General features: G+C 34.2%; 3 protein-coding genes across 7 annotated transcripts; 2 read left to right on the forward strand and 1 right to left on the reverse strand.

Annotated features, from left to right (window-relative positions):
• Positions 1-342: 342 nt before the first annotated feature.
• On the forward strand, positions 343-6,046 carry LOC114178926 (pyruvate dehydrogenase E1 component subunit alpha, mitochondrial-like). 2 transcript variants are annotated; one of them, XM_028065072.2, is made up of 8 exons: positions 362-1,206; positions 1,462-1,541; positions 3,186-3,263; positions 3,374-3,469; positions 3,568-3,639; positions 4,827-4,880; positions 4,999-5,064; positions 5,661-6,046. In XM_028065072.2, the coding sequence occupies exons 1-8, from the start codon at positions 513-515 to the stop codon at positions 5,703-5,705; spliced, it is 1,185 nt and encodes a 394-aa protein (XP_027920873.1). In that variant the 5' UTR covers positions 362-512; the 3' UTR covers positions 5,706-6,046. The 2 variants fall into 2 exon arrangements, 1 of the variants encoding a protein (XP_027920873.1); XR_014994066.1 differs by lacking the exon at positions 5,661-6,046 and having other exon boundaries at positions 343-1,206; positions 3,568-3,687; positions 4,999-5,070.
• A 5,789-nt stretch (positions 6,047-11,835) lies between these two features.
• Positions 11,836-17,763, forward strand: LOC114178430 (uncharacterized). Of its 4 annotated transcripts, none has more exons than XM_028064329.2 (10): positions 11,836-11,991; positions 12,254-12,402; positions 12,615-12,691; positions 12,921-13,598; positions 13,732-14,148; positions 14,255-14,319; positions 15,718-15,814; positions 15,941-16,012; positions 16,117-16,206; positions 17,140-17,763. In XM_028064329.2, the coding sequence occupies exons 4-10, from the start codon at positions 12,921-12,923 to the stop codon at positions 17,167-17,169; spliced, it is 1,449 nt and encodes a 482-aa protein (XP_027920130.1). In that variant the 5' UTR covers positions 11,836-11,991; positions 12,254-12,402; positions 12,615-12,691; the 3' UTR covers positions 17,170-17,763. The 4 variants fall into 4 exon arrangements, with proteins under 4 accessions (XP_027920130.1, XP_027920132.1, XP_027920134.1 ...); XM_028064331.2 differs by having other exon boundaries at positions 11,836-11,968; XM_028064333.2 differs by having other exon boundaries at positions 11,842-12,402; positions 13,732-14,136.
• An 836-nt stretch (positions 17,764-18,599) lies between these two features.
• LOC114178801 (formin-like protein 4) lies at positions 18,600-22,084 on the reverse strand. Its single transcript, XM_028064900.2, has 2 exons — positions 20,384-22,084; positions 18,600-20,292 (listed from the first exon to the last, which is right to left on the reverse strand). Exons 1-2 carry the CDS (start codon positions 21,505-21,507, stop codon positions 19,071-19,073), a joined length of 2,346 nt encoding a protein of 781 aa, XP_027920701.1. The 5' UTR covers positions 21,508-22,084; the 3' UTR covers positions 18,600-19,070.
• Positions 22,085-25,605: the final 3,521 nt, after the last annotated feature.

The following is a 25,605-nucleotide window of genomic DNA, read 5'->3' on the forward strand; positions in this document are numbered from 1 at the left end:
AAAAACAAAATCAGATAAATATAGAGAGAGAAAAAGACGTGGTACTAAGTACATAGATAGTAGATTATTGTGTAGCAGAGCGGAATTTATTGGGGGACAAGCCCTGCAATTCAAGTACTTTAATCATAAGAACGAAACGAAAATTCTCCTGTTGTGGGATATGAATTCGGTGAATTCAAGATTAATATAGTGGCATGTTCGGTCTATGTCTAACGGTTTATATCGATCCACGTGGGACAGAACGAGGTGCTCAAATGAAACGTGACTCACCCAAAGAAAATGAGGAAGATCAACGATGTACATAGAAGAGAGTGTACACAATTCCATCATTGATTAACACACCGAATGCAAATTCCTTTTCGTTCTATCTTTGTCACTCTTCCATCGTCACTCTCACCTAACTCTGCAACTAACTAATTTTTTTATTTATTTGAATTCCTTTTTTTTCTAAAATCGAACCCAATTTTCAAATAAATTCACTTTTGGTTTCTTGCCTCATTCTTTCGATCGCAATGGCTCTATCACGAGTTGCTTCACCATCGCCATGGAATCTGTTGAAACCACTGTCCTCTTGCTTGTCGCTACGACGACGTTCGGTGTCCTCGTTGTCCACGGAACCTCTCACCGTGGAGACTTCGCTTCCCTTCACCACCCATCGCTGCGACGAGCCCTCACGTTCCGTTGAGACCTCCGCGGCGGAGCTCTTCTCGTTCTTCCGTGACATGACGCTGATGCGGCGGATGGAGATCGCGGCGGACTCCCTCTACAAGGCCAAGCTGATCCGCGGCTTCTGCCACCTCTACGACGGGCAGGAGGCCGTCGCGGTGGGGATGGAGGCCGCGATCACGCGCAAGGACTGCATCATCACTGCTTACCGTGACCACTGCACCTTCCTGAGCCGCGGCGGAACCCTGATCGAGATCTTCGCTGAGCTCATGGGCCGCCGCGACGGTTGCTCGAAGGGGAAAGGTGGTTCCATGCACTTTTACAGGAAAGAGGGTGGCTTCTACGGTGGGCATGGCATTGTAGGGGCTCAGGTTCCGCTTGGTTGTGGATTGGCCTTTGCTCAGAAGTATTGTAAGGATGAGAATGTTACGTTTTCTTTGTACGGTGATGGTGCTGCCAATCAGGGGCAGTTGTTCGAGGCGCTTAACATTGCTGCGCTTTGGGAACTTCCTTCCATTTTTGTCTGCGAGAATAACCATTGTGAGTTTGACCTTGTTTGGTTAGTGGTTTGAAATGTGAGGTGGTTTTAGAATTGTTTAAATTCTTTTTTGAATAAGCTTTGCTCATAAGTTAAAATTTGCAGAATTCTCTGGCAAGTTCTCCAAAAGTTTATTTGAGTTTACACATAAGTTAATTTTAACTTGGGAGAAGCTTAGTAGTGCTTATTGATAACTTATCGGAACGAGGCCTTCGTTGATTAGGGTTGAGGATTAATTTGGTTGATTTGTGGGACAGATGGAATGGGGACTGCTGAGTGGAGAGCTGCTAAGAGTCCTGCTTATTACAAGCGTGGGGATTATGCTCCTGGATTGAAGGTTAGAGAGATTGATGGCTTTATTTTGTTTAAGGAAATGCGTTGTGAATATTGAATGGCTCCCTGTTCGCACATTGCAGTGAAGCCTGATTGGTGTTGACTTCTCCTGTTTTATCTGTTCTCCTGTGTTGTGTTCTTTCTGCACCCTCAATTTTTATATATTTTCCTTTTTGGCTGTTTCTTTCTTTTCCAGACTTCGTTTTTGTTCGCAAAGTTGAATGTCTGTATGGGCAATGATTCTTGTTATTGATTTGTTGATTGCGAGTTAGATGGATGGACATTGGCAGGTTGGAGTAGAGGAGAAATAGGGTCTGAATGTTGAGATAAAGTGATAGATTTAGAGTTTTGTTGTGATTGGACTGGGAAGGAGAGGTTGAATGAGGAGGAACAGTGGCTTGGGGGAATTGAGTTTCATTAAAGACATTGTCTCTAGAGATGAATATTGGACCTGTGGGGATGAAACTTGTAAGCCTTCTGAGAGGCGGAGTAGCCTAAAATTATGCATTAGAGGGAGCGAAAGTCATGCTATTGAGGTCGTCAGGCTGAAGTAAAGGAAAACATGCCAACCAAAAACTTTTAGGAAGTGATATCAGGTGGTTGTTTGAACAAGGTAGTACAAGGGACAACAAAATCGAGGGATGATGTATGCAGGCAGTTAATTAAAAAAACAACAGTGAGAAAAGCATTGCTTGAAAATTTTAAATGAAGTGAGGCATGACTCAAGAGGGTGAGACCCGCTGAACTGTGTGCTTACGTCTTCTTTTCATCTACATCATTTTGATGATGATGTGTAAGGACATATTAGATGGCGAACAATGCCTAAATTAGTTGGGTACTTAGTAAATGCTTCATCCCAGTCAGTTTGAAGGGACTTAATAAGGGGAGTCCCAAATACTAATTCTGCCATGGTTTTGAAGTGTTTGAGCGCTAAAAGAGCCCCGGACTTACTTTTCAAGAGATAAATCCACATAAAGCACAAAAAGACATCCACAAAAAGTCATATAATAAAGATAATTTTGTGTGGGAGGCATGAGATAGACCCACCACAGATCACTTTAAGCAAGTTCTAAAGGATATTGATAAGTAATGGGGGAATGAATATAAAAGATTATGTTAGTATTTTTGATCTCTTATCTTTTATGCATATTCTCTAAACAAAGGTGGAATTTGATTATGAAAAATCTTTACCAAAAAACTAAGGTTTAATTATAAAAAATTATATTGTCTCAGTTCGTAAGACAATATCCATTTTTCTATTACCAACAACTCTTTTTAGCTGTGTGAAGCAGTGTTTAAAAGGAAATTCATATCAAAGCTTTTGATTTGCCCAAAAACACAGCACAAAACGATTCAACCTCGTTTTTCATGTTTGTATGTATCCTTTCCAATTATAAATGTTTTTATTTAGAGCATGTATGTGTGTATAGTGTAAATAAATTATTTATGTTTTATATGAGACTGTGGTATAGCAGCCCTTCCACTGTCTGCTCTACTTTCGTGGCAATTTTTGTTGCTGGTTAGTGGTAGCTCAAGATTGGCGGGTTGCAATCCCTGATTGATAACTATATATGCACATAGTTAAATATACACTGTAGTCTTTTCGTGAACACTGTTTTTTTATCGTTTTAGAAGTTAATTTGTGCAGGTAGATGGCATGGATGTTCTTGCTGTGAAACAAGCTTGTAAATATGCCAAGGAGTTTGCTTTGAAGAATGGCCCCATTGTGAGTAAATTTACTTCTAATTTGTACTTATATTTCTTAAATTTATGTTTAGCTTGATTCTTTTATTCTCTCATATTATAATAATTTTTTCTCTTAATTATTTTGTCCAGATTCTTGAAATGGACACATACAGATACCATGGCCACTCCATGTCTGATCCTGGCAGCACATACCGCACTCGTGATGAAATTTCTGGTGTGAGACAGGTATATATTACTATGACCATGGTTGTATGTCTTATTATTTTAATTGCATTGAGAAGTTTACTCTATCTCTTTTATTAAGTCCTGTCATTTGATTATAGGTGCGTGATCCAATTGAAAGAGTAAGAAAGCTGCTATTAGTTCACGAGATTTCTACTGAAAAGGAGCTAAAGGTGATTGAGTGAAGTTTGTACTCAAGCTCCACACCTCAATTTTAAAATGTGACGTGTTCGTTTTATTTTAAATACTCCTGCGATCTTGCTTTCATCTTAATATTTGTGGTCAATTTTTTCTTGGCATTGTGGTATTTTACTTTTGAAGTTCATGAAACAGTTTTCTTTATTTTGCCGTAGGTCATCTAGGAATGTGTAAGTTTTATGTTCATATAATAGATTTCCAATTGTTACTTTCGTGAAATTGTGCAAGTCTATTTTTTCATAATATTGTATCTATATTAAAAAGCCTCTAAGTTATGTTATGCCGTGTGTTGAAGGATGATATGACCTGTTTGTCTATCATGGATTATATGTCATGATTTTCTTTAAATTTGGAATAAGTGTCACAAATTTTCTGCCCATTTGGAACGGCTTCTAGTTTATCACGCAAGTGTCTCGTATACTAATGTTAGACAAGCGATAGTATTAGGAATGAATGGGAGTAAGGACATTAAGGCACCCGACCAACGTGTACACCTATGGATGCTGAAGGCAAGGTGTGAAATATGAATTCTACTGACGGAAATCATGGAAAACAGGGAAAGGGAAAGAGGGAACTTTATGGCCAAGTAGTTTAAAGGGTCAATTAAAACAGCAAGACATAGATAGAACTGTCATGTTTGACAATTGTCTACTAGAAGGGGTAGGAATATAGTAATGCTCAAAACAAGGAGGATAAGCTGTATCAGGTAGTTAGGTTTGTGAAGGTGATCTTTCGCGAGTAAGACTCAAATCGCGATACAGCACAGAGGCTGGTATTCAAATTAATTTTCGTTTATTTTCTTTCTGCCGTAAAGTTGTTTGATGGAGTAGGCCCTGTGAATTGGGGCAGGGTGGGGGTATACTCCATACGGTATCTTCCATTCTAGTAAATACTTCACCTATCATTACCTTTTCAATCCTCTCTCCTTGACATTGAGCGAGGGTTTGGGGCCATATGGCAGGGGAGAAGAAAACCCCTTGAACAACCTATAACCATTTTCCTTTTTGTTGTGTTTTTGATTTAGAGGAATTAAAGAGGTGTGCCTCCGCTGTAAGATGTTGATCTCTGCTTTTTGTTAAAGAAATCAAAGTTCCTATTGTTATGATATTAATGTTGATGGAACATTAGTTTTTAACGCTAAAGTAATATGCACATCTTTCAGGACATTGAAAAGGAAGCCAGAAAAGAAGTTGACCAAGTCATTGCCAAAGCAAAGGTGAAACTATTTTTTATTCTTCTCTTACTAATTTTGGTATTCCACATATTTATTTCCATCTTTTGCAGTTCTACGTGATTTACAGTCTCTCATAGTTATGTTCTTTTCTGATTTCCAGGAAAGTCAAATGCCTGAGCCATCTGATTTATTTAAGAACGTATATGTTAAAGGTTTAGGTGTCGAGGTAGTGAAACTTTCATCTCTACTCATTCTTTGGTCCAGCTTTCTTCATTCTTTTGTTATCAAATGTTACATGAATTTGGGTATAACCAATCAAACGATTCATGAAAGATGCAGTAATCTTTTGCTTAAAATTGGGGAAACTATTACACCTTCCGATTCAAAACTATTTACTAAAATGGAAGGCTTTGTACAAGGATTAAGAAAGCTTACTCATTCATTCCATTAATACTCTCTTATTCTTCTTAATGGAGATTATCAAAAAGTTACGGATAAAGTTGAAAAGAAAAAAATAGTTAGTACGTAGTTCCGTAAAAGTCTCAAATAATTTAAAACCAATTAAAACCTGTCAAATGATAATCACTTTTGAAAAGAAGAGAGTACTTTAAATAAGAGTTTTCATATTTGAAATCATGATGGGAAGACTAATTTAGCATGGATGGGTTGATTTTATTTATACGCTGTTCAATTCTCGAAGTGAAAACAGATCCAATTTTTAAAATACCTGTAAATTAGAGGCATATGCCTAGTGAATGTTTTTAGTTACTTGGTGGATTATGTGTTTTATTCAAGTCTGATTGGTGATTTTCTGAATTTCAGGCTTGGGGCCCTGATAGGAAAGAACTTAAAGCTACCTTGCCCTGATGGAAAACCTTTCCTTTGAATTTATATTCCCTAATTTCAGACCTGTCAAAATAATGAAGACTAAAAGGTTCAGACGATCATCCTTGCCTGTTTGCTGAGCTTTCCCCAAATTGTATATCAAATTGTGGCGGAAATTAATGTTTTGCAGTGTAATATTGGAGGATCTAACAATCATAGCGTTATCAATTGATTAATCATGCAAATAGTGTCTTGCAAATTTTGAGGATTTCGTTGTATAAAACTTGGTGGCAAAATTGTGCCATTATTTTATAACTAAGTATTCACAAGATTGTGTTCTATTGAAATTTTCTGGATATTAAAAATTAGTGTTTCTCTGGACAGTTAAATGAGTGTGATCTGACTGAACTCTTTACATAGGTTAGATATGTTAGTTTTCTTTTACTGGTGTTCACCATCCTACTTTTTTGTCCATTACGCTTGTTTAGAACTTTGTTACTTTTCTGTCCTCTTTAGTTGTTTAGAGTTTGAAAGTTCAACATGGCATTAGTTATTAGTTTATCTCCACCGGTTCAGATAAGGATATATTTGTTTAAGGGAGAGTATAACAATAAGGAAGGGACTCACTTTATGAGAAAGATTGTTGGAGTTTCTTTTGGAGAAACAAATTCCCAAGAAATTCTGGCCAGAAGGGTGAAGGAAACAAGATTAATAGACTAATCAAATTTTTTTTACGAACTCAAACAAGTTTCACGAGCTTGGTTCTACAAAATAAAGTGCTATTTCATCATAGAGGGTTTGGAAATGTGTCTTAGCATGCATACCTTGTTTACAAAGACAAAACAAGGTGACAAATTTCCTAGAGTGTATATGGAATGATCAAACAATGTTCAAATGGTTTAAAAACGCTATGAAGTAAGAGTTTGACATATTTGATCTTGGAAGAGTGAAGCATATTCCATAAATGGCATTCACCTTCCATGAAGTTCTATTAAAGTGACACTCACTTTATCTTATTTTATTTATAAATCATATTCATTAAAATTTAGAGAAAGAAATAAAATTTTGAAATATAAAATTGTCACTTTATTAAAAGTAAATAAAAATGGCATTTAATAAAAATATAAAAAGTATTGTTTATTTAGAATTATAAAAAATATAAATATGATATTATTAAAACATAAAGATAATGAACGTTCATTTAAAATTATAAACATAGAAGTTTCGTTTAATATAAATTTATGGAAGATATTAACAATTTGCCGAAAAATATACATAGGGTGTTGAAATTTTTACTTATCTTCTATTTGTTTCTTATCGTTGTGTTCAGTAAAGCATAGGAATGATAACGATAGATAAAAATAGGTATAAATAATTATTTAGTCTCCAAATTTTTTGATTTGGTTCAATTTGGTCCCTTTATTATTGGTTGATTCAGTTTAGTTGTCCAATTATTTAAAAAGGTTTAATTTTTTGGTCATCTCCATTAAGTTGGAGTTAACACCGTGTCCATACAGGACACATGTCAAGCTATGGGATTTTTAATTTTTTATTTATTTTTTAAATTTATAAACTGTCACGTGTCAGGTTACCGTCGTGTCACGTGACAGTTTACAATTGTGACACGTGGTAGTGGTAATAGTTGTTTTTAATCTAGTTTTCTATTTAAATTTTTGGTTTAATTTAGTACCCTTGTTTTTTAAAACGATCCAATTTTTTCCTTTCAAAGTTAAGACCAAATTATTAAATAAGCTTAATTATAACTTATATATACATGTTAAAATAATTTTTTTAAATTTACACATCAAATCACTACACCTAAGTATTGAAATTATTTTATTGTTTACAAGTGTAAAAAATTTCAAGTCTAAAAAATTATAAAGGTAAAGATGTAAAAAATAAAATAATTTGAGTATTTAAGTGGAGTGATTTGATGTATATATTCAAAAAAATTATTGTAATATGTATATATAATGTTTTTGGTCCTTAACTTTCAGTGAAAATTGTTATTAGTCCCTTTTTGAAACTTTGAACCAATTTAGTCTCCCATCTTTAGAAATACGTGAATTTAGTCCTTTTAACCAAATTTTGTTTAGTTTATTTGACATTTCAAATGAATTTCTCAGGTAACATTGAAACGAAAATGTGTCAAATGGTGTAAACAACTCAAGTGCTATCATGAAATGCATTTGAAATGTCAAATAAATTTAACAAACTCTTTTTAAAATGACTAAATGCATGTATTTCTAAAGTTGAAGCACTAAATTTGGTCAATGTTTCAAAGATGGACTAATTACAAGTTAAATCATGCAATAAAAGTCATATGATCTCTGCACAACAACCACCACATTTGCTCCCTGTAATTCAAACATAGGTGCCTCTGCAAGAATTTCGCCCTACGGTAGATAGATGATGCCTAACACTACCCTTTGACACTTGACGAGCCCAATTGCACCCAACGAAAGCACCCTTGGAACTTCTAGGATTTAAAATCATAAGGTAGTGCCCAATGACCATGAGTGTTGCCCAACACTTAGAAGTCAGTGATCTCATTAACTTTGGTGTTACATAATGACGAAAACTCCCATCCAGCAAAAACCAAGTTAGAGGACACTATCCAAGTGATGCCCAACGACATTGTAGTGGCGCCCTGCAGTGTATTAGTAATCTAAACTCCCTTTTTGAAGTTTAGTTGAACAATTTGACATTTCTTGAGCTATTCCTTACTTAACAAATTCATAATACTTTAAAAATACCAGGCTCTTAGCTTAGGAAGTGCCAAATCAGCCCGATTCAAAGGTTTCATAGAAGAGTTCCTAACAACAGCCAAAAACCAATATTTTTGCAAGTATAACATTTACTCTCTAATACCAATTGAATAAGACCTACTACTCTTTTTAGAAAACATATTGCCCCAACCAATCATGTATTCATCCCAATTAGTTTAATACAAAATTATTTCATCACAACAATATCAATTCATAATTCGACTTTAATAAATCAAATTCAAAAGAAAGACATATCCTCACCAAAATACATGACAATTATTGAAAAACTAACTTCCCTTGCATGCTAAAAAGCAATACCAAGGTATCTTTGACACTAAACACCCCTGACCACTAAAGATAAAATCAACACAAAGAGGATACAAATCAACAATCCGATCATACCCTAATGGTCTTTTGAACAGAGATTCATCAATGGCTCCCACACCACACATGCAACCTAACCACCCCCCCCCCCCAAATTGACTTCTAAAAGGAGAAAAACAAGAACTTACTATGTTCAACAAATCTATAAAACAAAATGGTAGGCCTCATCGCCAAGAGATACTACAATGCTCTTTGATCTTCAAACAAATGGGTAGAAGGTCAGAAATCTAAGAGAGAAGGTAGTGGAGAGGAGAGTTATTTCTTCCTAGAGAGATAGTGGCTTTTATAAGAATGAACTATATTTAACTGATTTCTATACTAGAGAGGGTGGGGAATGTGGAGATGATGGATCCTCCTCCCAACAAAGTGGTGCATGCAAAAAGGTAGGCTCCAAGGTTGTGAAGCCTATGGGAAATGGGTGATATGGTTCGATGATGGTGAAGATAAGATAGTGTTTGGGTGCTCTCAAAAGAGGTTGGATCAACTCTAAGGAAAAGTGGCTAAAGTAAACCTAAAGGTGAGCTCGAGCTAGGGTCCACCTGTCTCAGATGAAGCTCACTCTTCTTGTATGCGCTTGACCATGATTCTTGTGGTTGATCCTTTGACTAGGGGTTTGCCATTAGGAGGAGTGGCTAGGAATGGTGAGGGAGGAAAAAGAGCCACGAGAGAAGGTGAGGAAGAGGGAAAGAAGGTACACTTAAACACACATGTGGATATATGTGACAACATATTTGACACATCAAGAAAAATCTAAAACATACGAGGATGATTAGATCCATGTATTTCTTAAATACGAAGACAAAACAAGATCAAATTTTAGAATAAGAATGAATTCCAAAATTGCATTATATTATACTTTAGAAACAAAAACAAAATTAATCCACAATAATATTATAAAATTGTGTGCATTTATTAAATTTATATTTATTTTTTTGGTTGATTCTTACAATCTTATTCTTTCTTTTTTTACTGTATAAATATGAAATTTACACTGAATAAACTAAGTTTTTTAATAATTATAACTAAGATCGAAAATATTAATGATGGTAGGTCACTCATAAGATCATATATATATATATATATATATATATATATATATATATATATATATATATATATATATATATATATATAAACATGCCAACTTGTCAGATCTAACAAGCTTTTTTTTAAAGCCCAAATTTTGGGAGAAAAATTGCGGTTCCTAACTTTCCCAACTTTTCTAGTAACAGCTGCCTAAACACATTGAAATATTACAAAATTTGATCTCTTTTGATATTTTAAAACGTGTGCGTGTGTGTGTGTTTTTTTTTTAAATTTTTAAATAAAAAATCATTTTAATTTCTTAACTAGCACTTTTAAGGACTAATTATCTACCGACTTTTTCTTTTAATCTATTCCAAATTTATTCATTGATTTACTTCTTATATGGGCTATCTACAACTAAATTCATCCATCACTATAAAGTATAAAAAATAGATTAAATTAAATCTATTCCTTTATAAATTTCTTCTCAAAACTAATCTATTCTTTTATTGACATATTCAATTATTCTATTCACATTTAAAAAATTTAAATTTGTTTTACAAATATTTATTTTGAAGTTTTGTTTAAAAATATAATTTTAAAGTTTATTTTTAAGGATGGGTTGATATTCATAGGTGAAAAAAATGTATTAATAGAAATAAATTATTTTAAATGATTAATTTTCTTTTATGAATATAAGTGAGTTAATCAAAACTCTTATCCGATTTACAAAATACATTTTATTCTATTTATCAAATTTGTCACCTCTAATTCATCTGGACATTCTTCCTTGCTTTCTTTTTCTTTTTCTTATGAGATCATGTTTCCAAATAGAAACCAAAGATTATCTTACATCAACGTAAAAAATCAGTGAGATAAATTTTTTATAAAATATTCTCATTTCAAGTAATTAAAAAAAATGTGATATAAATATGTTTGGATAGGTTTCTCATAAGAATTTATAAGAGAAGAAAAATAAAAACTTCTTCACAAGACAAAAATTAATTTATGTACAAATTAACCAAAAAAAAAAACAGAAAGAAAAAGAAACACTTTAAAAGAGAGCTCCCACAAATACATTTATATATAATCTAATTTTAATTTATAGATAAAGGATTTTTTTTTTCTCTTTTGTTTCTCTATCAAAAAATGCTTAAAAAAAATTATCCAAACAAAACCTATATATAGTTATGGTATCCAGTTATCAATTTATTGTATTGGACCTTTTTTTTTTTTTTTTTTCTAATCATCATCATCATCATCACAAGCATATATGCATACACTACGCATTACCTTTGTACATAATTTCTTTAGTAACAACACCATTTGAAGCTTGCTTGAAGAGATTGAAAATTATTGTTAATTGGGAAGGAGAGAGAAATACCTATAAAGAAATTGAATGGCAAAAAATTCATACACCTCGAAAAGGTTTCTCATTTTAGATACCCTTTTAGATTAGATTACAAGGCAAAGATAGGTAGTTTAAGGGTTCTGATCTTAAATACTTGTTGAGGTAACGTTGTAGATGGTGAGAATATTAATTAAAGTTACATGGTTGTGTAAGTGGGGCTATTGATAGAATAGCTTACGTGCATAGGATGCGGGGGAGACAAAGCAAGTGCCAAAGGAAAATGTCATCTAATCACTTCAAGTTAGAGAGTGAGACACACTGGTGGATGCTGGCTACTGAAAACGATTTCTGCTTCAAGTCAAGTCCAACGTAGCATTCTGAGGTGCTGTGATGAAATCACAATCCATGGTGTAAGATTGCGGTATACTTAATTTTACTGTTTTGTAAATTCTTAGAAACTGATCTTAGACACAAGAGTTATTGTAAAAGTTTTCAAAATAGATGAAATCTGCAGTTTGTAGTTGAAGTGAGCGAAATGGGTCCACATGTGGGGGAAGTGAGGTTGATAATTAATGCAGCTAGTAGAGAAACCTGTCACATGACACATGTATGATGTATGTAACCTTCACACACTTCCCAGCACACCTTTATTCACGTGGGCCTTCTTTCCTTGCCTTCAATTTCATGTCATGGTTATTGGTTCATCCAATCTCATTACCGCCACCGCCGTCTTGGCTCTCTCTCCCACGGTTTCTGAACCCTTCTGTGCGACATGTGTATGCTAGAGTCCATTGGTGTGGTTAGTTAGTTAGTCAATAAGAGGAGGAAAATGAAACTTTGTTTTATGTTTGGTGGAAGCTCATAAGTTGTGCCAGCTAATCTCATTCACTCCATTAAACTATTCTTTTGCTGAAAAGTCGTTTCTTTTCTTTTTGTGTTTTTCTTTCTCAATTATTTTATCAACTCAACTCTGTCTGTTCCACTACACTTTGGCCTTCACTGGAAAGTAGTGGTACTTGAATGCCATTAAAAGTTAAGTGATCTTTGCAAGTGTGATGCAGGTGGTGTGATCTACAACCCCTGGAATTAGCTCACTCTTGTTTGCTTGCTTGCTTTGTCTTTGATGATTGGGGTTATCATTTACGACTTTGGAATTTGCACAACAGCACAAGTACAAAAAGCAGATAAATTATGCCTTTACTTTGGAAAGGTGAGGTGGAAACCGAAGTTAAGGAGAGAATCTGAGAATGAGTGCTCTCTCATTCTCACACCACATGCACATGTCCTTTCTATTCCTTTACTCATCATTTGCTGCAATTTTTCTAAGTCTTCTTTTTGTCCCATTGTGATAATTTTTACTACTCTTGCCATTTCCATTGAGATCCGCCGAATAATTAATTTCCCACTGCTGCTTCTTTGCAGGACATGGCTCTGTACTTTTGGGGGTTATATAGGGTTATGGCCGAGTAGTTGTTGTTGCACCAATTTTTGAAGGCAAGGTAAACCCATTTATCCTTTTGGTTGTCTCAGACTAAAGATTGATTCTTTCTTTCTTTTTTCTTTCAAATTTATCTGATTTGTTGATTTCTCGGTTTGTATTTGTCAAAATCATATGCTTTTGCTGTTATTGTGAATTGTCCTTATGTTTGCACCTTGTATTTATGAAAATGAAAACAGTTTTTGTTTTTTGGCTTTCGTTTATGCCTTTTCTCTCTGCTGTGTAAGCAGATGGGGGAAACGGCAGCTTCCAATCCTGCTTTGCAAGTCTCTGTTTCGTTCGGTAGATTTGAGAACGATTCCTTGTCTTGGGAGAAATGGTCTGCTTTCTCACCGAATAAGTACTTGGAAGAAGTTGAGAAGTGTGCCACACCTGGATCAGTTGCTCAGAAGAAAGCTTACTTTGAAGCTCATTACAAGAACGTTGCTGCCCGGAAAGCCGAATTACTTGCTCAAGAGAAGCAGACGGAGAAAGCTTCTGTTAAACCACAATATCAAAATGATGAAGATCTGAGTTGTAACAGTTGTGTGACTGATGCAGAATGTGATATTTCCAATGCTCAAGGTTCTAGTGAAGGGGTTAAGCAAGAAACCAATTCAGTCGGTGAGATTGTTAGGACAGATGTGAGTAATTTGGAGGAGTCTTCCGCAGTTTCAAGAGACTATCAAGGTTCATCAGTTGAGGGAGAGAAAGTGAATGATGAACTGGAGAGAAGATCAGGTAGTTCCCTGATAGAGAAACAGGAAGAAGTTGTCTGCGTTGAACAAGGAGGAAGTAAAGAAGAAAGTCCTAACATTGAAGCTGAAGGTTTGAAGGAAATTTCACACAATGTAAACAATGAGCCAGTAAAGGCTTCAGAAGTTGAAACACAATATAAGACAATGGATAATCCAAAGGTATCTAAGAAGGTATGCACTAATTCATGTACTCAGCTAATTTAGGATCATTGGAAAAATTGAGTGGTTAAATGATAATTAGCACCATTTAAAATTTGGCTATTTGGTTACCATTATTCTATTTTTCACCATCTAGTTTGGACAGGTTGCCCCAGTGAGCAGAGAAAGTAATGCAATAAAGGGGAAGAAGAAATCCATGCAACCTACGTCTAAGCCTAAGGCATCTCGAATTTCTACTCCTAGGAATCCAAAGCCAACATCAACTACCACCAAAATATTGTCATCTGCATCTTCAACTAAAAGGGAAATTTCTCCATCAATATCTAGGAGGGAAACTGGTTCCACTGCAGAGAACAGAAAAATTCCTAATAAAACTTTGCACATGTCCCTTAGCTTGGGTCCAAGCCAATCTGAACCTGCTCCACGTACTTCAGTGAGGAAATCTTTGATTATGGAGAGAATGGGGGATAAGGACATAGTCAAACGAGCATTCAAGACTTTTCAGAAAAATTTCAATCAGCCCAAAACTTCTGGTGAAAACAAATCTTTGGTAAAAGAAAAGGTGTTTGGAAAAGCATGGATAACTGTTTATTGTTGATAAATGGTTATATGTACCAGTAGACAATCACTTTCGTTTGAGAACATTTGCTTTTATTTTTCTTGAGCAGGTTCCTTCGAAGGTGACAGAGCCAAGGAATCTGACATCTATATCTCTGCGAAAGGAATACGGGCAGTAAGTTTTGAATCTACATTATTAATTTATTTCTTATTTTCATCTATTTCATTTCCTTCATGTAGTTTGCATAAACTTTGTTTTAACCTCTTATGGTTGCATGCTGAAAAGCATTAATATGAATAGAGACCAAATTATGTTGGTTTTCTGTGGGGGAGTGTCAGTCATGGAAACAATATATAAATGTGAGTAAACGAGGAAAGTATAAACAGTCAATCACCATATGTATTGTATAACTGAAATAAGTCATGATTTTACATTATAAACTATACTTATAGCTTGTTATAGGTAAAATCTGGCTTACATACAAATTAGACATATGACAGTAGTATTGTGAACACAACGCCAGTTCGTTATTCAATTGGAACTTCCTTTGATTGCCAGATTTGATGCAATGTGCTTTTACTTGTTATTGTGTCTATCAATTTCCGAATACAGACTGCTTTTGTTATCCTGATGACTATAACATTGAGTTACTAACTATGCTCGATCATTTTAATACCAATTATAGAAGCATTCTGTTTTTCCAGGTTGTGGTACACTTTTACCAAAGGCTGTTTTACCATAGCATGGTGCTATAGAATCGCCATTATGTGAGCCTATATTAGAGAGTCTTACCTTGCATTTGCAGGATGTGATTCTGACTCATATATGTCACTTGGGTCACAAGGCAGCAATTAAACCCATTAAACCAGGGCTCCCGATCCCCCAGCTTCCATATCATAATTTATAATGTTTGTTTGGGTAAACTTCTTCATGAACACTTGTAGGAGATGAATATAAGAAGAAAATAATGGAATACAATTTTCCAAAAGCTAAACTTAATTTGAGTGAGTAAAAAAATCTTATTTTGAAGAAGCTAAATGAGAGATAACTTCTACAAATTAGCTTATGTATAAACTAATTTATTTCATATTTGCTTCTTGTTTTCTTTTAACATTGTTTATGGAGAAGTTCAACCAAATAGGTATAATGTTGAAGTAAAATATGATTTATTAAAATTTTTTGGTTGAAAGGAGGAACCATCCTGATAGAGGTTCCACAAGAAAGGGGGTGTTGACTGCATTATTTGATTTGAACCTATGCACTCTTCTTGCTTGTCCCGTGACTCACTCAAATGAGCTATCTGAACTAGACTTTTGAAGTAAAATTGATTCTTTAATAATATAGTGAAAATTCGGAACAGATTAAACCATAGCTGGAGAATTGTTAGTGGGGAAGGGACAGAATTTGTTTGTGATAGAAGGAACATGAAAATCATTATGCATGGTCATTCAGTAAGACCATAGATTGTCAGCCTCATCCTTCCTTCATTATCAGAATGTGCACCATAAACTTATTTTCATGAACGTATAAGGATTTCAATTGCATGTATGCTGATGCTGTTGAATGAAATAGGTCACCCAAGGTTGACAGTGCTGGTAAAAGAAGTGGGAATACTGCACGAACTGCTTCCGGCCTAAAAGCTGATGTTAAAGCAGAGAAAGGAAAAGAGGTGTGCCCTGACTCTTGATGCATGTCTACACAATCCAGCACTTGTAATCAAGGGTTCTAACGAGATTTTGAAACTACAGTTTTATTTTTACTGATCAAACTCTTTAATATTTTGTATTTTATGCAGTTTCCAAGAAAAATAGAAGAAAATTTGTATGCAAAAGAGGTAGAAAGAATGCATTATCAATCGAAATCAAAGGTACAATTTCCTTCTCTTGCCATTGCTCGAGTGTGTCTGCTTGTATCTAAAGAATGGGTTATCATAAGTTGAGCTATTTTTAACGATGTTTACTCTTTACACAGGAGGAAAAGATAAAACAGAATATCAAGGCCACTTCCTTGCCAGCTTTTCACCAGGGTCCGAAGAAAGCATCCAAAAACCACCCAGAAAAGGTTTGCTACTGGGCATTGTAAATTTATCATTACCAGGTCCACAAGTAGGGTGAAGACTTTATATAGCTAATCTTTCTCATATATGAATGGTAGTTTGTTAAACCTTATCTCAGAATTTTTTTTCTTCGTGCTTAATACTTAATAGATAATTCAAGTCAGTTAAACTTGTGTTGTCCAAGTCGATATGTGGTGATTGTAGGAATTAGAAAACAGCTGTATGATCTAGTCATCTTATTTTGCTCTAAAAAGGCAGGCATATTTTCTGCACAATGAGCATAGTGATTCAGCATTTAGTGGAGGGTCACACAAGAGATAATGATGAAAGTTCATAAGGTCCACATTTTTTCATCATTTAAAGGACTATACCACATGTTAAATATTACTGTTTGCTAATTTCTTTTCCCTTTCCATCAAATCGTCCTGGTATATAATGCCATTATGTTTTCTTAAACAGTAGTACACAATTTTGTCTTTTCCCCGTAAGTGGGGTCAGCTACTTCAAGTAAACTATGCAACTGTTACAAATGGAAAAAAACTAAAATTTAACTGAAAATCTAAGAGGCATGGAATATAAACTATTTTCAAATATAAAACTGAATTTATTATGTTCTACATTACTGAGCTGTGAAGCATATAGTACTGCCTTTGCAACTTTGGGGATTTTGGCAAGGATTCTTATGGACCCCCCAGAATTAAAATCATTATACAAGATCTTCAAAATATCATTACACTGCTAAATGCATTAAATTATATACAAATATACCTACCACCAAAAGTAACGGTAAAAGAACAGCATAAAGAGTGGAAAGTAGGAAGATTTTCTGAACAATTCAAATTGGAGTTGACCAACCATGTCGTGTTAAATCTTTTCATCCAATACGTGGAAAGTCTCTGCTATATTAACTGCTATTTTTGTCTTGTGCGCATATGCAGGAGGAAATTAAGATGGAGAAATGGAGGTAGCCTAAGAAGCATGAGAAAATGAGGTTGAAAACATTATGATATCTTAGTCTGGTCACACTATGATATCTTAGTTTAGTCTGCAACAGGGGAACAATTATCTAGTTATATAGGACTATAGGAGCTGATGAACAATGTAAGGAAAAGGAAGGAGCAAAGCATCAATTATTGGCAATAAATTTGGTGTGAGAAACAGTGTTTGTATAACTGTAGTATCCAATGTGAGAATGCATGCATTTTCTTATGATTGGTTGCATTGTTTCCATCTATGGGGGGATATTTGTATTAATTTTGGGTGGGATCAAGGGAAATGCTCTTGGGACCCAATGGGGAATGGAAAATGGGGATACCTACTACACAAGCAATAACCCATCGGAGTTGCATTGCACAATTTTTCGCAGTAGTTCCATCGAAGTTAAGCTTCAGGTGTCTTGTTCTTGATTGATTTTGGATATGGCTAGAAAGGGAAAGTCAACAGCGTGGAGTGCATCATTGCTAAATCTTTTTTATGTTAACAAGTGTATTATTTCTTACTTTTCGAGTTCTTTTAATAATTTTATATATGTTTAATATAAATTAAATTTAGCTTATGGAAAACTTTATTTTATTTTATTTGTTTTTGTTTTTGTTAGAAATGCTATAGAGAAATTTATCTTAAATCACTTTAAATGCAGGTGTAGTTGTGAAGACCACCTAATCCGAAGAAGGTAGAAAAATAGAAGGTTGTTGAAATAGTTGTCTATTGGAATTTATTTTATGAATTTGGGGGACATTGTCAAGCCAAATTTACTGTTTCGTGTAGAGGAGTAGTTAACAGCAAATCTTATTTGGTGAAAGGTTGGCAGCAATCTGAATCAATCTCTTGCCGAATAAAATAAAACAACATTGTTTATGACATCAATTCCGTTGGCTCTTCAGGTCAACTTTTGTTTTTCACCAAACTTGTTATCTGGTGACATGTGATTTATGCCAAGTCAAATGTGCAATCTCTTTTTGTTCTCTTGTGTAAAACTTTGAAACAAGTTTAGAACAATTAAAAGTTTAAAATAAAATTTAGGACAACTAAAGTATAATTTAACCTTTATATACTTCTAAAAATTTAGAGAGAAATTTAGGAGACTCACAATCCACTTTGTCATCAATAAACAATAAAAACAAATGTTCCTAAAATATATTTTAGATATTTTTAATATTATTTTAAAAAATAAATTTCAAGTTTAATTCAACTTTATAAAATTAATTTATAAACTAATATTTACAGTTATTTTATATATTATAAATTCATTTAATATGTAGTTGAGGTAAGATCTCTGACATTTCTTACTGTTATTAACTCGGTAATTGAACTATTGACTAACTGTGTTTATAACACTATATACCAGTTATTAATTCTATGATCTTTTTGCAGATGACATATTTTGAATCTTTATCTGAAAAAATATAAATAAAATCCATATATCCAAAATTACAAATTACAAGACTATATACAACAGAAAGAAGTAACCAAATTCTTGTTGACACTTAAGGAATCCAACAAATATGCACCAGAATTTAAATTTGCTCAAGAATTGTTGACGCTTACATTTACACATTTAATACTGGAAAATGTTAAAACGATGAAGAAGGTTTCAGATTATGAATGGTAAAGCCATAGCCTGCTGCACAATATTTCTGAAGATTTTGTGGTTAGGAATTGTCTTTTGAATTGTAGCCCATGGTAATTTCTAAACACTTTGAATGATGATGACACAACAAAGCTCCAATCTTTCAGAAATCTTATTTAGGGAACTTCAGCCCCCTCATCCAACATCACAAGTTGAATAATTTTTGGAGCTATCTGTTGTGGTATGTTTCAGCAACTTTACGATCACAGAACTGATTTGTGTAGGTCCCAGTGATGATGACTACCCAAAAATGGCCTTAGGAGGAAATTTTCTCTTCTGCATATCACGTGCAATCTCAATGCAAACTTGATCAACCATTCCCAGAAAATCCTTCACTATGACAAACAATTGAAGATTGTCTTCTGCAGTTTCTTTGGAAGCTCCTCCTTGATAGTATTGTGTTGTTTTCTTGATAAGCTGCAATACACTATCTTGCTTATCCCTCAATAATTTCAGCTCTTCCTCAGCATTTCTAAGAAAATGATCCATTTCTTTTACAAAATGTTGTCCTTCACCATTTCCACACAGGGAAACCAGTTCTTGAACTTTGACTAACCGGGTTGAGAGGGCTGAGATTGAATTCACTAAATTGTTATAATCTATTTGTGCTGCTTTCTTAACATTGGATAACTCAGAACTGATCCCTCCTACAATTGGCAATCCTAGTGTCACATATTCCCTTTCTATCACTTCATTTGAAGCAGCAATGTTCTCATAGTTTCCATTGCTACTGCTGCTGCTGCTCCTACTGCTACTACTTCTCAGGCTGCCATTGCGGTTAAGAGCAACCCTTTTACCCTCCGAACGAACAACCTCTTCAACCACAAAGTGAAGTAATGTGGTTTTTCCATCGGTGCTCTTAACATCAGAGAGTTTCCTTAGAGAAGCCAAATTGAAAGCCTGTGCATTGCCCCTTGCAGTTCCTGCATTCATTCGGTTTCCTGCCTTGAGCACTGCTTCAAGAAGCTTCACAAAGAGTCCTTTATTTTTAAGCTCCTTACAACCCTGTTCAATGGTCTGAAGAGATTCCTTGGTTTCTTGAATCTCCGAGTCATAGTTCAACCTGAATAGCATGGCATTCAAGCGCTTAAAAGCTGAGGGAACAGCTTTGAGGAGATTATAAAGGAAAGATTCAGCTGCTGCAAGTCTTGCCGGGTCTCCTTTGTATTCAAGGATAAGAGATTCCTCTTCTTCTGTAGGGGAAACTCTAGCAAGCTTTTCAAGAGTATCTGGTTTGAGGCCCTTACCATCAGTGAGTGCATCTACAATTTCACCTAGTGAGACTGCAAGAGATTTGAGAACAATAGCAATGTTCTGTGATTTTCTCGGGTCAAGAAGGAAAACTTTTGCAGATGAAGCAGAGGTATCCTTGCTAGGAATGGCTGAGTGACTTTTTCCTTTGGGAGATCTCCGGTTGGTGGCGACATAACCGAAGAGAGCTTCCATGAGATCTTGATCAACCCTGAAATATTAGGTTTGACGATCAGTCAAATCAAAGCTGGAATGAGAAAAATTTTCATTTCATTTAACAAAACATAACACATGAGGATTACCTGAAAGAGCCACGATCAACTTTGTCCCAAACCATGGAGTGATCAGCATTATTAGTGTTCACCTTATCCCAATGCAGAGGCTTCAGCTTCACTTGGTCATTGCTGGTTTCTGGGATGCCTTTTCCTGAAGAGTTTCCTTGCTTAATAGCCGGGATTTCAATGGGAGGAGGTAGTGTTTTTGATGAGGCTGGAGGAGGAGGAGGTGGTGCTGGACTCCTTCTGGCTGGGATTGGGGGAGGGGGAGGTGCCGGAGCAGGATTATTCGCTTCTGGAACAGCTGAAACAGAAACAGAAGATGAAGGTGTTGATGGTGAAACGGGAGGGGGTGGAGTTGAGGGTTGAATTGGAGAATCTGGTTTCTGAGGACCCTTGATAACAACCCCAGCTGATGAAGGAAGAGTAGAAGCAGAAACAGAAGGAGGAGAAGGAAGTGGGGAAAATCTGTATGGTTCATCCTCTTCTGGAGATACATTCAAGTGGGAAGTTGAAGATTTTCCTCTAAGGAGAGGAACTTCTTGGACGGACTTGGACTTCTTGGCTTGATTTTGATCATGATCATCTTCTTTTTCTTTGTTTCTGGGACTACTCAAAACCTCCTTATGTAGATCCTTGTTAGAGTTCTTCGATTGAAGCTTTCTCCAATAAATCACATCCAAACCATCCTCATCCACAATCAACCCCTTCACATTTCCATCAATTCTCTCGAACACATTTCCCTGAGGCACAACACGGTTATCTCCACCAGAAGCGGCGTTACTTATCACCTCTCTCTTTCTCTTTCTGGCCCTCAAGCACCTCTGCACCACAAAGAAAATTAAACCACAAAAAACTATGGTGCTGGCTGCAGTTGCAGCCACCGCCTTGGCTATCTTACGACCGGAAGAACCACGGCCAGGTGCCGAGCCACCAATTGGTGGTGGTGGTGGTGGTGGTTGTTGTTGTGTCTGTGGCGAAGTCTCAGGTTGTTGTGGTGCTGAAGTTTGATTTGGATAGAAAGTTTCAATGTTCTGAGGAGGAGAAGCGGTGGTTTGGCAATGACATGTCGGTATTGAGAAAGTGTGAAGAAGTAAAAGAAAAAGAAGGGTGAGCAAAGGGCAGGATTGGAGCATGATATTGAAAGACATGAAGGGAGAAGAGGAAAGGAGGATTGAGAGAAGAAATATGATGTTGTGTTGTGGTTTTTCTGTTCATTGATAAGTGGAAGTTGTGTTTTTTGTCCTTGTTTGTCTTAGAAAGTTGGTTTTGTTGGCTGACAGTTTCAAAACAGTGGAAACGGTTAATTGTAGTTGAGGTTGGTGGAAGCGGTGGAGAAGGATGAATTGGTAGTTTGATAGGGAAGAGTGGGTGTTGGTGTGTGTCATAAATGGACATGCAATGCAGCTGGTTGGAAAGGGAAAGGTTTACTTTGTCAAACATCAAGTGAAGACACACGTATGAGGTGGTGCCATCGTGATTGAATGCGCATGAATTTGTCGTACAGTCTTCACAATTTTGACTTGGTTTTTGGGTTTAAAATAAGCATTATGGAAGTTTTTGGGTGAGAATTAATAGTGTTTGGAGTATTTAATGTTGAGAATTGAGTACAGTGTCTCATCGAATTGGCTTTTAGTTGGGGGAATGCAATTGCCCTAAGAAAAAGCCCTTTTTCACCCATTCCTTTTGCTTTTGATTAAAAGTTTGCCTTGGATTCTGTTCTTTCCCTTCCTTGGACGGCCATCACGATTATTATATCGCTCACATCTCTTTCTTAATCTAATGCACAAATCATTCACTACTTCCCATGCTCTCTCTCACTTTCTTACTTTTTGCACTGAACTTTTAATTTTATCCTCTTTTTATTACTTTGAAAATGCTTAAAAAAAGTAGAGGTTCAGATGAAGGAGGAGTTTCAAAGGAGATAGAATGAAGAGGATGTAAATTCTAAATATGATAAAATAGTTTAAAATTATTATTATTAGGTTTCTTAACAGTGAATTTGTATAAATGTTTATCTATTGACTTCTAAAAGTGGTCACATGCATAAGGTTTCTTGATGAAGAATCAAGTGATCAATGTACGGTGGATAAAATCTTAATTTACCTTCCTAAGATGTTTGAATATAAAATTCCTAGGATAGAACAAGGATTTCCCCATGATAATGATGACAAAAGTGATGAATGTATTTTAGATGTTCTATTTGTACTTGGACTAAGTTATAATCTATTGAATGTAGGAAAGATGATAAAGAATTATTATTTATTTTTTGAAAAAATTAAGTTTTAAATATTTTATCCATCTAGAAGAGAGATCGTGACCATTTAGATGAAAGATAAAAAAATTTATGTTGAATGAAAGAAAAAAGAGGAACAAGCCTTTAAAATGCTCATTGAAAACACAAGAGACTTAGTCACTCAAATTTTATCCACTTTGAAACAATTGAGCTCAAAATTACACCATTGAAGGTCATGAGCACTAATATAAGTCATGATATGAAATCTATAAAGATAAAGCATGAACAACTTAGGAAGAAATTGAAGGAGAATAAGATCCTCAATAAAAATTGTTGAGATGATACAAGAGGATGTCATGAAAATTAACTTCTTTTAGTGATGATTATAAAAAAGGTGTTAAATCATGTTTGAAATCTAAATAAGTAAAATGAATAACCAAAGGGTAAAATGGTTCATCTTAAGTAAGAAAATTAAAATTGGGGAAGGAAAAAAAACTAGATGATTTAGAAAAGGACATCAATTCAAGAAACTCACTTTAATAATTTTTTCACAAGCTCACACATGTTTTGGACAAGAATATCACGAAGAAGTGGATTAAGATGAGAATGAAAATAAATATTACTATCATTATCATAATCATAATTATGATCGAACATTGCACTGAATAAATTCAATTAACAAATATATTTTTATATCAATTAGCTAATATAATAACAAGGACATTTCCAACAAATTTCCAAAGGACAAGTTTAAATTACTATGACTAAGACTTAGAGTATTAAAGAAACATATAAATGAAGAGTATTAGAATTTGGGAATTTTCTTAGTGATTAAGTTTACTTAGTTTTTCATTTTCGCATTGGGGTGTGTTACGTGTATTGTATCCGTTACTGATTTAAACGGTGTCACAGAAAATGACCAAATAATATACGAATTGCGAAAATGAGGACCAATTTAAACATTTAGTGAAAATGAGGATCATTTTAAATATTCTGTCAAAATGAGAACCATTCGCAACAAACATTACGAAAATGATGACGAAAAATGTATTTAAGCCTTTTTTATTATAAGTATTTTTTTTTCTTTATGAATGCGTTTTATTATGACTTTCATATAGTCTATTCTATTTTTTTTTAATAAAATCTTTGTGCAATGACAATAATAACTATTTTGTTATCATTTATTGTTCCATTTTGAACTAGAATAAGTTGTCTGTGATAATGTATGAGAAGACATATGTGTGATTGTTTTTTAACCCAATGAAAACTCTTGAATTTCGTTTATATAAGTAAAATTTTGTTGAGAAGTGATACATTCTATTATGACAATATACAAACTATTTTCTTCTCCAGTTTGTCTTACCCGTATTCAATTAAAATTTATTTCATATATATACTATATAGATAATCTCCTCTTTATTTCAGAGATTGTAATTTTCTAGAATGGAGTAACATTTTGCATTAAAATAAGATGAATATATAGTAGCACTTGTTTAATTCTAAACTCAGTGTGAGAAAAAAAAAAATCTAAACTCTTGAAACCAAGTAAATGAAAAAGACCGTGACGTTGACCTTGGAACAAATTTTGTTGTATGGAAGTGACGATACATACATACAGATTTTCTATTAATTTTTTTTATTATTCTTTGTTGAATATTAAAAATATACTATGTTAATATTTTAAATATTTTTTTTAATATATTTTAAAATGTTAAAATTAGTAATAATTCGTGTATTATAAAAATACTCAAAGAAAGAGAAAATCAATCTAATAAAGAACCAAATTCGTGTTGTTGTGGGCGTAGTAAAATGTTTTGTTCACATTACATTACAGACAGCGTTAAGTGTGAATGAAAAACCTCAGTGGGTAAAGGGGAAACCACATTATTCATTATACATATTAATGGCTTTGACTTTGAAAACCCTTTGATCCAATGCAAATTAAGATAATCCCACTACCATGTTCCCACATAAATTTATATATCATACAAGGACTTTGTCAAAACGTTTATAGTTTTCTCACTTACAAATTTAATTTTTGTGCGTCGTACAGAGTAAAAAGAAATTTATTTATTTCATTATTTTTTGTGTACATAATTTAAACGAAGTTCAATTATGAAATTAGATGGGAGGCTCAATTGTTACAGGTTGGCTGATGAGTAAAGAATTAACATAGTGAGATGTGATTTAAAGATAATCATATATGTTTATATATTACAAGGTTTTCTTCATTTTTTTTCTCCTTTTATTATAAGAAAAATATTTATTGAAAGAGGAATATATTTAAGTAAATTAATATCATATTTTCAGGTTAAGAATTAAGGTTCAGAAAAAAGAAAATGTAGATTCATCATATCTTAGACGAGACTTTAATCACAACATACTTTTTCCATAAGAAAAACGAATGTAACTATTGCGTGGTTAGACCGTTGGAGCGGAGTTTCTGCGATGGAATTAAAAAGGACAAATATTAGAACGCTAATAGTTTTTTTTTATTATTTATTTATTTTCTAAATTTCGTCTCATTATTAATACATTTTTAATTAAGTCTACGTTTTTAAATGCTTCCAATTTAATAATAATAATAATAAAAGTGTACATTAATATTATGGATATTATTTGGATTTTTTGTAAAAAAATCAAATTGACATTTCGTGGTAATAATTGAAATGGTGCAAGACTTGTTTACTTTAGTGTTATTTCCACAACTTTTGAAGCTTGAAATAACCATACATTTCGAGTCAAAAATAAAACTATACATACATTTCGGTCATCTTACGAGTCTTCGAAGCTTTTTTCTTCAACTAAAAGACCTTACATCTTGGAAATTTGCATTTTTTTCATCACTGCAATAAATCTAATATATTTATCGTTGAAATTAAATCTGTGAATCACAAATCGTGGGAGCTACTAAATTATGTTCTATTAAGATCACAAATAATTGTTTGGACCGAAAATTCTTTGGAAAATATGATACTTATTTTGAATCAACCAAAATTTTGAGAATTAATTT

Source organism: Vigna unguiculata, chromosome 3, assembly GCF_037176805.1.
Source record: "Vigna unguiculata cultivar grain cowpea cultivar isolate G323 ecotype 2 chromosome 3, ASM3717680v1, whole genome shotgun sequence".
NCBI classification, from domain to species: Eukaryota; Viridiplantae; Streptophyta; class Magnoliopsida; order Fabales; family Fabaceae; genus Vigna; species Vigna unguiculata.